Below are 15,930 nucleotides of genomic sequence, written 5' to 3'. Positions count from 1 at the left end.
ATAAACAATGTGTGGAGAGTTTTTCATGTTATAAACAGGAGGTGTAAGCTAACTTTCTATTTTCTAGAAGCATAAATCAAAAATCCTGCACTAGCAGTCACTACAGATCTAAAGCAGTGCCATGCGCTCTCAGATCTTGCAGTCTGACATAAGGTCTCACCAAAACCTTTGACAAAACACTTCCAAAAAAGTGTTTCCTAATCCCTTCAGAGCAATATTAATAATCCAAAGGAACTCAAAAAAAAAATTTTTTTTTAATAACACAACCTTTTGATACTTTGTTCCTAGCCATGACTTTGTAAAGACATATACAGCACAGGATCAGAAATTTAGTGTCTCATTGGTAAAACTGCACAGTGAGAAGACATGTCAGACATCTCTGCAAACACATTCAAGATTCCTCTACAAACCACAAAATTTCACAGCTACTTCAAGAATTCCTTTATGCATTGTGACAGCCATTCACCAGACAAAGGTCTTAATGTTGCCTGATCTAAGAGCAGCAGTGGCTTGGCATCTATCTCAAGAGGCAACACAGTCATTCCACATCTTTAGAAGCAGTGTCATGACCACCTATAGACAACAGTCATTCACCAGAGGAACAGCAGAAAGGAGTCAGTTTCAGCCCATGCCTAAAACTCAGCTCTGTCATTCAAGCAAAATACGTTAAGTACTGGCTTGCTCTCTCTGGAGGAATAGGAAAATATCCACATAGAAATTAAAATGGCACAACTCTATAAAACCTGCTAAAAACAGCTTCTGCATTTTGTCCCAGTCTTTTCAACAGGAACATGTCGTCTTTGGTATTTTCAGCACTCCCATTTGGCCTTTCTGTGGTTCTCCACATGCAGACACTGAAATTCCCTTATGAAGTCTTTATTTCCACTGAGCAATCTCGATTACATTATTCACCAGCATACCAACATATGTAGTCACATATTAACTCCTGCTAACTTCCTGAGCTTTGCCTGTTCTGAAACACTCCAATCCTCACAGTCCACAGTGCTGCTAATACACAGTAGTAATCAGTAGCCAGCAGTGAAAATACCACTTTGTCTCAATTATTTATCTCTAAACATAGAGACAGTGAGACATAAACATTTTTCTGTTTGTTAGCTAACCCTTGGAAGATATGAGGAAAGTTCTGGTAACTCTAAAAGACACAGAGAAAGTTTAAAGCCATCTGACATTTTGGGTTAGTACAGAAATTAGTTTCTAATACTTTTTGATAACTTACAGGTCTTCCCTTAGGTCCTCGTTCTCCTCGTGGTCCTTGTGAACCAGGAGGTCCCTAAAAGAAAGTTTAGAAATATTAAATGCCTTTTAAACTAGCTAATGATCTATAAAGCTCTGTTAATATGGAATACCATGCTGACGTGAAAAATAATTTGTAATTTTTTTCCCCCACATGATAATAAAGAAAACTGTTATGATCACTGAGCATCTCTTCTCAATTGCACATTGCCTAAAGGGAGCACAAACAGGATGCAGAGATCTACAAAATGGTTTCGTATCTCGTGTGCTCCACAGCTTTATTCAGCACAGATTTTCTGGAAGCTCCCAAAGAAATGTCCTGGTTTGAGACAGCCTTCAGTAATAGTCCACAACTGTTCTCTGCTTATTCACAGCTGGAGAGCAGACTGCATCTCCTTCTTCTGCTAGAAAAGCATTTCTCAGCAACAACCATGTTCAAATGGCCATGGACAAGTGTGTGCTACAAGTGCACATCTATTGTTTAGGTCATGGGCTGACCTAGTACAAATTTCCATAATCTTGTTACCTCCCCAAATCCAGCAACTTTGCACACAATACCCCATCACATGTGTGGAAGATTCATCCTTTATATCATTCTCACAATACAAAAGAGAAATGGCAGAAAGTGGATATGCTATCAGCAAAGAGAAGATAAGAAAATACTCACTGCAGGTCCTGGGCGGCCTCGTATTCCTGAAACCTAAAGAAGGTAATATAAATAAAAGTTAGCACACAATACTATGCCTGTATTTGTCATGACAAATTGTTATAGAAAATTATTTCTTAAAAAATAAGTAGCAATAGAGAGAATTAAGTTACCAGGCAAGTTCTAAGGCTTTTTGAAAATGAAGTATTTGTTACTACCTCTCTTTCTTCCATTTTGCAGAATTTCTATAAGCTATACGAATAAAGTCTTTGGAAGCATCATTGTTATTTTTGCAAAAAGAAAAAGATAAAATACATAAATGACAGTGAGATAGGTTATCTAATCCTTTAATTTGTTTCCACCCAACAGGCTGGGAAGTGGCTGTCATCATCCTTGGAGGTATTCAGCAGATGTGTATGTAGCACTTAAGGACATGGTTTAAAGTGAGACTTCAGATGATTTTACAAGACTTTCCCAATCTAAATGGTTCTATGATTCTCAAAAAGCATGATGGTAAAGGTGGAAAGGGAGAATTTTTAGCATCAGTTTAATGCATTTTCCAAACACTAATATTGATATATATTGATATATTTTAGACTATACCTAAACAGAACTGAAGTGAAACATAGAAGACTGACAGATACAACTCTAAGATTTGTTTTCCTCCGAATGCAATTGACAAGCTTTTGCAATTTCATATATGTGAAAGTGTAACTCATTTAATTCCTTTCATCAGTATCAGCATATATGCTTTTGTTGCATTTCTTTAACAGCTGCAATTCTGCTTGAAGTACTAAAATGTACACTTCAATGGAGCTCTAATAAATGAAGAAAAATGGACTCACAGGTGGAACTATTCCAGGTTCTCCTTTTTGCCCCTGTTAAAAAATAAAAAATAAAAAATAAAAAATGGTAGAAAACAAATGAAAGTACAATTAACAGTACCAATTTTTGCCAATTCCACCCCTGTGATTGTGAAAAACACAAAGACTTTTCTAAAGATATACCTGAGACTAAACTGAAGTCCCTGCGAAAGATAACCCATACTATTTTTAATGAGTACAGAGACTGATTAAATGAAGGTTATAAACTGACTTCGTCTAACTCCACAAAACACTGGCCAAAAAAAAAAAAAAGGGACAGACTAAAACGTTACCATGATTTTTTCAGTAGTGAAAAAAACAAACCACGTTCTCACTCTGCTTTGTGATGATTTGATTCCTTTGAAATGCAGAACTCACCACAGCATTCAGATGCTATTTATTCAAGATATTAAGTAGAATTCCTAACATTACAGGTATAAAAAACCTACATGTCTATCTGCAGTGTAGACAGAACACAAAACAACATCACATGGCCACAAAATGAAGAGGACTGCATTTGCCAATTTAATTTTTCTTGTGCTGAGTGTGTTCACAGCTATTACACGTTCAATAAAATAAATGGGTTTAGACCTACTGGTGGTAACCATTTCATTAAGAAAAAAAAGAGGGCCTCCTTTATCAAGTAGCAAGCTTGCAAGAGCCCATTTATTTCCACGGATTACTCTGTATAGGGAGTTACTTGGTTTTAATGAGTCTACAACCTTGATAACCTAAAATTCATCTCAATTATTTCTTGTAGCTGCTTGCCATCTTAGAAGTTCATTTATCGTAACTCATTACATTTCTCCTGTAGAAATAGATCCTCTGCCTGTTCAATGCTCGCTGTGCACTGCACTGCCCACAGAAGTGTGGCCCTGAGCAGGATCGCATTGCTCTGGTCCTTCACCCAGCATCCTTGTCCTGCTCTTGGGAAGAGCCCATAGCTGCAGAACCATCTGTCAGAGGAGCAGACAGTAATGGTTGCCAGCGTTCTACTTAGCGCTGACTCAAACATAGCCACGATGTTGTGCAAGCTGTCTTGTGCGCCCTGAGTAAAGACCATAGTGAAAGCACAAAGGGTGCCAAAAAAAATTTTTGAGAGATGTTTCATATCTTTAACCTTGTCTGAAGAGTGAGTGCCTTTATGACATTTGTGCTATCATCTAGAGGTTTTATACAATGATCTATTTATTCACGGCCAAGTATATAATATAGTGAAACAACTGCAAATGTAAGAAAACCAAAGTTTGTATTAAAAATACAAGCTAGATCAAAGAGTGGTGTAGAACAGTTTTAAAACCTTGAATTTTAAGTATAATTTTATGAGAGAGCTGATCAAATTAGTGGCCAGGATAGCAGTTGTAAGGCATGACAGTTCTGAGGTATCTTTACCTACCAGAAGCAGACAGCATGTAGGCTCCTGTAAACAGGTGCAGCAACAAGCAGGCCAAGATGCAAAGCCAACGTACCAGCCATGCAAATTACCTCAGGGGCTGCTTTGCCTCTACGCAGCAGTGCAAGTTACCCTGAGATCGTCACTTGAATTACATATAATTTAAAGTCAACACAAGGATCCTAGACAAGATGCAGTAATGCTTTACATCACAATATAAGACAGGTCTCCTGCTCAATGTTTTAACAAGTACAGTAGGAATGATTAAAGAGGGATTATGCTTCCTATCACACATGGGGCAGTAGGTAGTCTCATCAAAACCAAACTGAAAGTTTTAAAACTGTGACTTCTAACAACCTAGTGGTCCCTTCACTCACCACGTAGCACTGCTAGAGATGAAACAACCGAATTACTTAAACTGGGATTTCTTTGATGTAAACAGCAGGGATTCTCTACATTAACAGGATTTTATGCCTGAATCCCAGGATGTTTTCTATTGCAAACTCCCTAGCCACTTAGAAAAAAAAAAAAGAGGAAAAAATAAAAGTTTTTACAAGAGTTGATATTTCATTTTTGTGAAGTGATCTGAGAATTATTAACAGTTGTAATATATCAAAAAATAAAGAAAGAAATCTTACCTTTCTTCCTCTACCTAATAAAAAGAACAAAAGAAGAAAAGAGAATAAATTAATGTTTTTACTTCAAGTGACAGAAACAGAAAGAGCTGAGTGAAGGTGTTACAGCTGAAGTCACACCAGATTCTGGATGTACAAAGAGCTGGAGAAGGTCCCAGGTATACACATACTCTCTTGTTCAAGTCTGAGGAATCCTCCTCAGATGTCTGCTGGTACTCAGCCTTTTTCAGCATTGCACAGAATAAGAAAAAGCACTTTAGAATATCCTCTGGGGAACTCTTAGAAACTTTTAGCACTGGCTAAAGGGCTGGCAGTTAAAGAAAGTTTTATTACTTACTTGAATACAAGCAATATTCATGTATCCAGAACATACAACATAATATTTTTTAAAATACAGAACTGACTGGAGGATCTTCCACACTTTTTCTTTTGTTAAGTTTTTGCAATATTATGTATGCCTGAGTTAGAGCTATATAGCTACACTCATTTCCATAAAAATCTTTCTGATAAATATTTTATGAATGTCTTGAATTACAGTAAGGAATTCTGCAATGTTTCCATACTGTTCTTCTATCTTCTGGGTTTATCAGCTGGCCTTGGCCTAATGCCTCTCAAAACACAGCAGGAGGCTCCATCTGTTTATTGATGCTTGACATATCTTGCTTCATTGCTCAGTTACACACGTCCATACTACACACTCATTACTACTTCATCCTGTACTAAGTTAATCAAAATTAATCATGTCTCCTGTAAAAAATTGCTTTAATTATTATATATAGAATAGTTCAAAAATGCACTCTATTAATGAATATTTATAGCAAGATAAGAGATTTTCTCTTCAGAAAGTATTTAGAGGGATTTCCTTCAAGTCTCCTCTGGAAGAAAAAATGAACTGGAAAAGATATCACCTTTAAGGTGTATCACAGAAGGTACACGAACAGTATGAATACTTCATACTGCAGTGTTTTGTTGTTTCTTTTTTTTTTTAATGTCTCACAAGAGGATCATCTGTCCATCATTTTATTTTGGGGAAGCATTTTAATAGCACTTACTTTTGACTGTTTATCTAAGTTTTTTCAGCTATTGGAGAAGCTTGAAATTAAGCATTAAGAATAAAAAAAACAACCTCAAAACATCAGGATAGAATTCAGATCAGCCTCTTAGTTCTAAGGCCTTTGGGCTTTATCAAATTCACACTCAAGGGAAACGTTCCAGAGTCCGTTCAGCTGCAAATCAAGTCGAGACTAGCTTCTTGGTATTTACTGTCCTAGATTTAAATATTCATCATGGAAATACTATTAGAAATTTCAGTATCCATAGTTTCCTACTTCTTTGGGTTGATTTTAGAGAACTTGAACCTCACCAGTAATCTTTCTGCATATTGACTTCAAGCTGACCTACGTTTCAACAGTCTCCCTGTTCCAATTTGAGCCAAAGCAGCAGAGCAAATTTCACTCTAAAGGCCAGCCTGACTGGCTCTCCTTTCAAAAAGTGAATTAGAAGCAAGCTTACCGATGGTAGGGTCAAAATCACGTGCAGTATGGGGACACACGGGACAGCACTCTCCTGGAGGCACCTGTGGGTTTTCACACTCCAACACATCTTGACACTGGATTTCATCACAAAGAATAGCTCCATTGTCACAGACACAAATCTGGCATGGTGAGGGCTTCCAAATATCCCTGTTCAGGTACATCTGGCCATTCTGAGTGCAGGCAATCTCTTCAACATCTTCTCCTGGTAAGGAGAGAGAATATACATAGCATTTTTCAACTGTGAAATCAAAGAAGGAGTAGGTCTGGATGAGCAAAGAGATCAAAAGTAGCACCACATACATGAAGAAAACACAGTCCATGAGTACAGCTGAAAGTCAATATTATGAAGTTCTAAATATCAGTCAACTTAAACATCAACTTTATTTTACCATGTTATTTCTCAATCAAAAGAAGTAAAATAGAGCTATCAGGAAGCACACAGATCCATCATGTGATCTCAAACGAATGCTGCTTTATGAGTTGCTGGATGCCTTTCTGCTCAGTGGGATACGACTTCGCAGTGAAGAACTCCTGCTATATGCCAGCTCTTAGAAACTCCTACACACAGGACATTAGAGTATTTTCTAGGGAAAAGAACCTTCATGTACTACCTATACCCTGCTACAGATACTTTACACAGCCAGACTTACAGTATTTGTGGAAGAGATAAGATAGCACGCTTGTTGAAAAGCAAGAAACCTAATTTGTTAGGACCTTGAATAAGGCAATACCAGTATGGAGAACAAAGCCTTCCAAACAAGACAGTCAGTCACTGTCCAGTGGCAACCAAAGTGTGCACTGAAGGGTATGCACAGCAGCAGCTGAATGAAGAGAGGCTCCTCAAACTACTGGGTTTGTTCAGTTCTTATAATCCAGTACACTGTCTTCCAACACACGATCACACCAGCACATGCATAATTCATTGACATATGTTAACTACGTATGAAATAACTATATGTGAAAGAATGTCCCACATGGCCATTTCTATAGGAGCAACAACTACTGACTGTATGCATATCATGCCTATGTACACATCCTCACATTGGAACAAAGCTCATCTCACATTACTGAAGTTGCACACCTTTTTTAACCCTAACCAATTTCCTTTTTAACAAGTTAACTTTCTTGTTTTAATACCCATCTTTATTTCTTTCTTGTTAACTTCATTTAGAAATCTATTCAGCGTAGATTTTACTCTCTCCTCTCAAACCAATATACTGTCACTACTGAATTTTTATTTATTTGTGTGTGTGTGTGTGTGTGCACGCGTGTGTGTGTTTAATGTCCCAAGAGAACTTAAAATTTTCAAAACTTTCTCTATTTAACTGGGTTGAGGAACACGGGGAGTAACTACCCCTTCAATTATTGTCCTACCAAAAGTGAAGTCCATCCCTTTGTTTACTTTTTATTGTGCATACTATTAGTCCAAGTATCTAGGTATATTTTCATGGGCACATTTTTTTTTTATATATACCAAGATAAGTATCAGTATTTCCCCTCAAAAGCAAAATACACTTTTAAAATAAAATACACTTTTCCTCAGCTGTCCAATTTTTCTAAAGAATGCCCTAGTAGCAGAAAAGACTTTAATTACTTTGGCCTAACAAATATTTCACCCTCTGAAGGAACACAGGCTCCAGCAAACAGAATAAACAGTCCCCAGACTGCCCCTAGGCAGGAGGTCACAAACCTGCAACTCAAAACCCTAGTGCCACGATTCCCTCTGAGTCACAGGGACAGCAGAGCTCCCACGCAGGCTCCTGTGCTCTGAAGGACTTTCCTGACCCTGAGATACTGCAATGAAGCTTAGTATTACTGTGGGTGGGAGCTCCATCCGGCCCTGGAAACCCTCCTAACAAAAATCTTCAAAACTGCAACAACTGGGTTTAAATTGCTAAGCAAAGCTTCCTAAGCAGCTCTAATTTCTAACAGATATATGAGAGGGAATAGAGGCAATTATAAATACATACATTGGGTGCATCCCAGTAGTCAATGATTATGATTATTTGTTAAGAAAACTTGCTATTTGTGTGAAAATTAACAGCACTAAGCACAAGGCCAGCTTCGCTGTTCTATGCCTTTCTGCTGTAATTTGAACCAGATGTAAACAGAAAATCACAAAGTAATAAATACGAACAGATTTGGGATTTTGGCTTCATGCCTTAGCTCAAGTCCAGTTACTCCATCAATGTCAAAAGCTCAGAGAAATGGAGCAGATGTATCATTAACTGTTGCCTGCCATCATCAGCTCCCGCAGCTTTCTAACAAAAAATGAAATCAAAATTTATACCAGGTCATCCCCTGACCATGACCAGCTCATCACATAAACTGACCAAATTGCTCAAAGGGGTGCTGCAGAAGCTCAGGAGGAAATGTTTTCAGTGTGAAGTAAAGACATCAACCAAGTGTGCTGTACAGTCCATTTATGACACTGTGAGAATCATTTTCCAAACTGCAGAATGCGTTCTGGAAAGCACTCTTCTCACTTCTCCCTTGTGTGCATGACATAACACGCTGTCTGACATATTTAGCCTTTTTCCCCCAGATGTCTGGCATATGGTCTCCGTCTTCCTTAATGCAGCACAAGGAGAACTTGCCGTGCTGTTCAAGAGCAGCAGTTTGCATAAATGAAATTTCTGTTACTGAGACCAAAGTCAGCATTCTGTCACAACTTCAAATAAGCCACATAGCAACAACTGCTTTGGCAAATAGGATCTGAGCCAGAAGGGGACTGCTTCTGATGGAGTCCTGCTAAGTGGCTCAGAGAGATGTACAAAGGGAGGCAAAAGGGACACATCCTGACTTCTGGAAATATATTGAAAGGTCTGACTTACTGTCAGATTGCATATATGCTGGTAACTTTAAAGGAAAAATAAGCATGTCTTTAAGGTTAAAACTTTTGATGGTGTTAGCTGATTCTAGCTTTCCTTTATGCTATGACAGTGCTATACTAACAGGAATGTGAAAATCACAATTCTAACTCATTCACAAGCACGTTTTGCCACTTCAGTAGCAGACCTGAGCCATAGGCATGTCATCCATCCATACCCAGACCAGGGAAGGCAGCAGAGGAAATTTTACCACTCTGTTTCTTTCTTGGCATGGAAATCAACAAGTTTTTGTTCTGTTTTGTTTTTAAATTATAGAGACCAAGGCACTGTTTTCTTCACATATTCCTTCTCCCTCAGCAGTTATTAACACAAGGTGCTGAATGACTACAGAAGCAGCTTTGGAATCGTTAACATGGCACACTAACAGGATCAGTTCTGTCACTACACTGAAATAGCATTAATTACTGGGAAACAAACACCGCAGCCACTAGATGGCTGTCAAAGCCCATCAATTCACCATCAGTAAATCCAAAATTAGTTTGCGTCCAGCAAAAGTGGACAAGCCACACCCTGCTTTTGGTACTTTATGCTGAGCTTCTTTTCCTTTTAAGCTGATTTCTCTCTAGAACAGTTCCCTTCTTCAACAAGCCAAGGGCAGGACTAACCTTTCTTAAACTACCTACCAGGCACGAACCATTGTGCCAGCTATCCCAGAGATCCAAGCTGCTTACTGACACACATGCTTTCTGCACACATGGTCAGTTAGCAGAACATGGATACCAAGGCTGCTCTTCGAAGGCAGAAGCAGAGGGAAGAAATGGAAATAAGAGAGAATAAACCGGGAGAGAATGTGTCTTGGTTTAGTAATCCAAGTTATTTTTGTTGCCTGCTTTCATTGATTTCTGGTTCAAGTCTCGCACCTGAACAAGGAAGGTAAAGCCTCAGCATGGAAACTGGATGGACAAAAGGAAAATCACACCTAGAAATGAGAAAATGGAAGGGAAAAAGGAAAAAAAAGTTTCTTGATCAAAAATTACTCAAGAAGGTTTGAAAGATGAAGAAGAAAACTACACAGCTTTCTAAAATGTCTTCCAAAGATACTGATTTTTCTAATTTTCCTTGCAGAAAAGTCCCCAAGCCTTGCACCATGCTCTCTTGTTTCCTGTCTATGCTTATAAAAGAACGTAATATTACAAATTAGAAGAGAAGCCAGGAGATATCTCTCTGAATACCACATGTAGGGGGAAAAAAAAGCCTGAGTAAAGCTTGCATATATACAGCTTCTCCACAGACAACTTTGGTTGATTTATGAAATGGAAAAGGAAAGGATTCAGAAGCAAAGCATCTCCATTTCATTACACTTCTACTGTTTCAAGTAATCAAAAATTAAAGGAGCCTAAAGTCTGATAGACCTACACATAGTAGAGAATGTAGTTTAATAAACCAGAGCAGGTGATGACTGGTCTTTAAAACATAGTCTGTCAGTCGTATTCTTTCTTTTGCCAACATGAACTTCTTAAAGTTCTTTTTTTTTTTTTTTTAATGTTGCTTAACATAAAAAGTGTGGAATAAAAAAGGTAGGATTATTTAAGAAAAAAGCCAGGAGATAAAACAACTCCCGCAGGTAGCTTCTCATATGTTCATCCTGATTCTAGTTTGTGAAAAGTATATGAAAATATAAGATTACAGTAAAATACATACAGCATTTAAGTTAAAAGAAAAAAAAAAAAACAAACTCCAGAAGAAAGCTGAAGAATAAGAAAAGCTGAGTTTCAAGTTATGAATTACAAAAATCAAATTCTACTGACTCACAAGCAGAGGCACAGAAGAAAATTGAAGTGAAAGGCAATACGTGCTAACAACCATTCTGCAGATGTACTGTTGGGTATGTGTACAGACTGCCAAGAGATGGACAAGAGGAGCTTGGTGTTAATAATCCTTGATTGCCAGACTGTTGCAACATTAATGTAGAACTTGGTCCAGGTCTCATTAAATCAATAGAAAAAAACTCATTTACTCCTATAGGAATTACACTATAGGTAGAGATTTTATCTTTTGAAAACATTTTTTTCCGAGCAGTAATAAATAGCATTATCTAAATTATCACACAAACTGTAGCACAAGTATCAATTATTTTGAAAAATCAGATACATTTCAGGAGTGCTGATGAATATAAAATTTATTTTGCCTTCATGCACAGAAAAGATTCTTCTTCACGATTAACACAGTTTACAGAAAATATAAGTTATAGTTACAGACATGAGGATAAACCCAGAATCCCTTAGCAATAAAAAAGTGAATTGAGTCAGAATTCACTTTATATGAAAGACTCAATTGGCACCATCAAATCAAATTTGCATTCAGCCACTTCCATTCAGGATGCATCATGCACCTCAGTGAACTAGAGATAATAGCCACAGTACAAGGATGCACTTAAATGCAAATAACAGCATTCTCTTGGAAATGCTCATCACTAACAAGGCCTTTAACACACTGTAAAATCACTAAGTATTACAGAAGATGAATGCCCTCTCGATGGCTTGAAATTCAGTTTAGGTCCCCCTGCACAGCCAAGAGAGTAAGTTAGGCACGACAAATTCATCACGATTACAACATAGAGGATTTATTTGTTATAGAAATGCCTAAAAAACATCTAGCAAAGTCATTCATTGGTCCAAAATAACTTTATCAAAGCTCTGTAGTTCTTTACGCTATCTGAAGGTCCAGATGAATATTTCATTCTGCGTTTTTCCCCAAGTTTTCCTAGGCAAATTAGGCTTGTTTGTCCCAACACATATCTGATTCCAGAAGCTGATTTACACTATGTTTGACAGAGACTCTGTGAGAGACAGGGTCACTGAAATACCGCACTCCCACAAGTTCCTTGAACGTACAATTGGGAAGAGAAGGTAGGTCCAAGCTAGACACGACTGAGGTACCCTTCTAAAAAAAGTGGATAATAAATTCCTTTCATTATGTATTTGAGAATGCACACTGGTGAAATAAAACCTAGGAAACCAGGCTTCATCAGAAACATTTCTTAGGAAAACTGGGCATGCCTTTTGAATTTATTCTATGAGTCCCTTCCTAACAACTTTACAGGATAATTACAGGATAATTTGCAAAAAATCAATATTTTTAAAAGCATTCTATACATTAAAAGAAGTTCAGCGGTCTTGGTTCCCAGTGAGCTTTCAACATGATTGGTTAATCAACACCTAGGAGACAAAGCCCTCGTGCCTTGTTTCGGAATAAGACTATACTCCGGGACCTTTATTAACTAGTGGAGGTAATTTTAAAACACGTACTCTAGGAATGGAAAGTTACAGAGACTCAGCTGTTCTTCCTGCAGAGTCCACTACCATAGCATTAAGTGTGAATAAATGCTAAGTATCAAGATGCAGGTAGGCTCCCAAGCAGGGACTTTACTGCTAAAATGGATACAGCATTTAACCAGAGCTTCACTGAAGATAAGCACTTTGCAGCTAACTAGCTGCTTCAAGGTGGCACTAAGGGGAGTGAGTTCACTCACGGAGGTTTGTCAGTTGAGAAAGCCCCACCTCCATGGTCTAAACAAGAGTTTGGAGGCAAAAACCAACAAAAACCCACTGAATCTGGACTTCACCTGTATCAGGTGAAGGGGTAACGTCACAGCAAACAGGCTCTAAGTGTGATCTGGCAACTGTTTTTGTCTGTTCCAGAAAATTGTGCCAAAACAAATAATTCTGCTTTCCAGCTCAGTGCTGTGATTCCAGATTTAGCTGAACAGTGATAACTGAAAAGGGAAAGCCATGCTTTGGATACGGTTAGACTCCTCTGAATGAATTTTAACTTGACATTGTAAGCATCTGATTCTCCACATTTTATTAACTGTTTAGAAGCAACACTATGCCACATTTGGTGTGTTAGTCTATATTTCTACTAACTCAAGTTCTTACATTTATGCCTCTATCAGTGGGAAGTTGAGTTTCACTCATCTTTCATGGAAAAAAGTTCATTTCCAAAACAACAGTCAAGAACAATGTTTTTATTACAAGGTCCAACACATGCTGGATATAAAGGCAGAATATACTGGGAGCTTTTCCACTAAAAAGGATTTCTCTTGCTGGTCCTACAGTGTTATCCACTGTTTATTATACTGTTCAATGCACAAAGAGCATCTGATGATGTTTCTGCATATTGACTTCATTGTTACTGACTTAATTAATGAACAAGACTCGACCCTTCTAAACACCCCCTTCTTATGCTATGGACAGGGCAATGAACTGTAAAGACATTTCAGGTTGGTCATTTTCTATTGGTTACTCCACAGCCTTGGATCCTTGCATTTTGGAAACACTTGGTTTAACTAACTCACTAAAGTCATTCCATAAATAAGGGCAGGGGTTTTTTTCTTTGTTTTTCTGTTTTTACTTTGATTCAGGGACAGAATGACTGATTATGTTCTTTGGAGCCTGTAGGAGAATAGCGTGAAGAGGGAGGTTGAAGAGCCTGATCTGCCAGCAGTGCTCATATAAACAGTCTCAGAATACACCAACCAAGCAGCAAGCACACAGTGGAGAAAGAAATAACTTCAATGTCTAAGGTCATGCGTAGATAGTAATGGGCAGGCATTTCAGGGCATGGCTGAGAAAACACTATAGCTGGTTTCAGCAGTTGGAGCAATTCAGCTGAAAAAACAGGGTGCCTGGTCTCCGTTGTCATCCATGATGCTTAAACTTCATCATTCAAGGTCATCACCCCAAAGCCAGTTCAGCTCTGCCCCAATCATCTCACTGTTTTCTTCCTACCTCAGGCAGATCAAAACTAAAAGTGTGCTTACCACAGCAAGTTACTAAATTTTATTATTTCAAAAGAGGATTGAGGCACCAGAGAGCATTTGGTTTTCTAAGCTAAGTGTCTGAATACATTCTTGACTCTGGTATGACATTTTTAAGTGGAGCCGCTTTCATTTGCGTGAGGATAGGCTGGTCCCACAGAAACAGCAGATTCTTTTGATCAAGCACTTACAAAGAGAACGTGCTGAAATAGTTTCAGTCTGTGAAAGCAGAGCAGGGCCAGGGCTCAGCACTGCTGAATATTCACAAATTTGGCAATATAGGCATTGTCTTTGAAAGTACAACAGAGTCAAAACTGCAAGACTGAATGCTTTAGCTTCATTCTGGAAGCAACCGTTCTCCAATCATGGGAAACCTGGCCAACCTGCTCCTGCTACAAACTGAAGCAAACTCTATCACGACTTAAGGACCATGCCTAACGTATTTAAACCCAAGTCTAAAATAAGAAAACTTTTCAGTGAAAATGTAGTATTTTTCTACTGTCTACTTTGGCACACTATTCTGGAATCTACGATTGCTACATTTTGGTCTTTCCAAAGTCCATTCTTTAGACTGCTGTGCTTCAGTAAAACAATGTATTTTGGCTGTGAAGAAAATTCTCTCAGCTGCCTCCTGTGCTAGTATCGTTAAGACAGTTTCCACTCACAGAATACTTGGATTCCTGCAGTAAGCATAATTCACAAGCAGCCATCCTGGTTGTCCAGCCAGACTGAAAACAATTGCCCAAATGACAAGGCATGTGGAGCAAGACCAGGCTGTGTCAGGTCCTGAACAACCACTTCTGAAACCATCAAGATTGTTTAGGTGTCTCATGCTGCCTTGTATTTTCATTTTTTGTCAAATGATTAAAACACACATTTTGAAATCTGAGCAATAAACACTGCATCTGTAAGCCTATGCTTTTCAGGCTACTCTTAGCAAAGAATCAATTTATTAGTTCACACATTCCAGAGTAACTATACTTGATGTACATATTAAAGAATACGTTGTACTCCGACAACTGAAACAAAGAGGATCCTTCATTTCATCTTAAAGGTTTCAACAGCTCCTCTGTTCATTACTATTATTATTGTTGCACATTAACTTTAAAGAAAAAAAAAACACCCTCATTTTTTCTTGCCTAAATCATGCTTTACCATAAACTTCTTAGAAATCCTTCGCCTACATAACAACACTCAGTCCTTCAGTGTTCTAAAATGTCTAATTAAAAGGATATAGCTTACAACTTGACTCAAAAATAATCATGCCTGTTCTGCAAAGCATGTTTTAAAGAAAAAAATACTATCAGTCTAAATGGCTTAACCACTCTGGTGAAGTAGGGAAGTATGCTACCATCTGTTCTGACACTAACAGTGAAAGTAGCCTATGTGAGTTCCATACACCACAGCATGAGCCCACACTAAAAACTGATGGCAAATAGAGAACAAAAAGGGTCAAATATAGTAAAATCTGTTCACAAAAGACTCAGTTATGTACAGGATGGATTACTGCTTTCCCTTTGTTCACTAAAAGAATTATCACATTGCCAAAGGCAATCAGATTGTACCGACTGAACAGCACCAGGAAAATTCATGAAGCAGCTGCTTAACCGCAAGCCAATCTCATTTGTGTTTCCAGCTACTGAATTCTTGCAAGTTTTGTTCCACTGTTCTAGCTTCACAATTGCAATCATACTGAAAGTTGAACTGACAAAGTAATACTTTCCTTTGTGAAAGAACGGGTTTGACTTTCTTATGCTGTAGGATTTATCTCTTTTGAAGTCAGACAAAATGGGTATGGATGTCATCTTATTTCATCTAAGAGAGACACACTTGCTACTGCCCAAACATCCTCATTCTTTGAAGCTATACACATCAAAGTTCCATAGAAACCTATCATCACATTGCCTTTTCCACAAACCTCTTATACATCGTGGTTTGCGAAGTGGGTTCACAC

The 15,930-nt window shown here is 38.1% G+C and overlaps 1 protein-coding gene across 1 annotated transcript in view; it reads right to left on the bottom strand.

Annotated features, from left to right (window-relative positions):
• Positions 1-15,930, bottom strand: part of COL5A2 (collagen type V alpha 2 chain) — a 150,310-nt gene that overhangs the window by 46,236 nt on the left and 88,144 nt on the right. The window contains exons 4-8 of the mRNA XM_090144596.1: positions 6,304-6,528; positions 4,795-4,808; positions 2,746-2,778; positions 1,922-1,954; positions 1,238-1,291 (exon numbers count right to left, since the gene is read on the bottom strand). Coding sequence (XP_090000722.1) covers positions 1,238-1,291; positions 1,922-1,954; positions 2,746-2,778; positions 4,795-4,808; positions 6,304-6,528 — 359 coding nt within the window. The remainder of the gene's footprint in view (positions 1-1,237; positions 1,292-1,921; positions 1,955-2,745; positions 2,779-4,794; positions 4,809-6,303; positions 6,529-15,930) is intronic.

This window comes from Phasianus colchicus, chromosome 7 (assembly GCF_987193195.1).
Source record: "Phasianus colchicus chromosome 7, bPhaCol1.hap1.1, whole genome shotgun sequence".
Classification (NCBI taxonomy): Eukaryota; Metazoa; Chordata; class Aves; order Galliformes; family Phasianidae; genus Phasianus; species Phasianus colchicus.
Note: the sequence above shows the minus strand (reverse complement) of the source record. Positions and strands in the feature narration are given on the sequence as shown.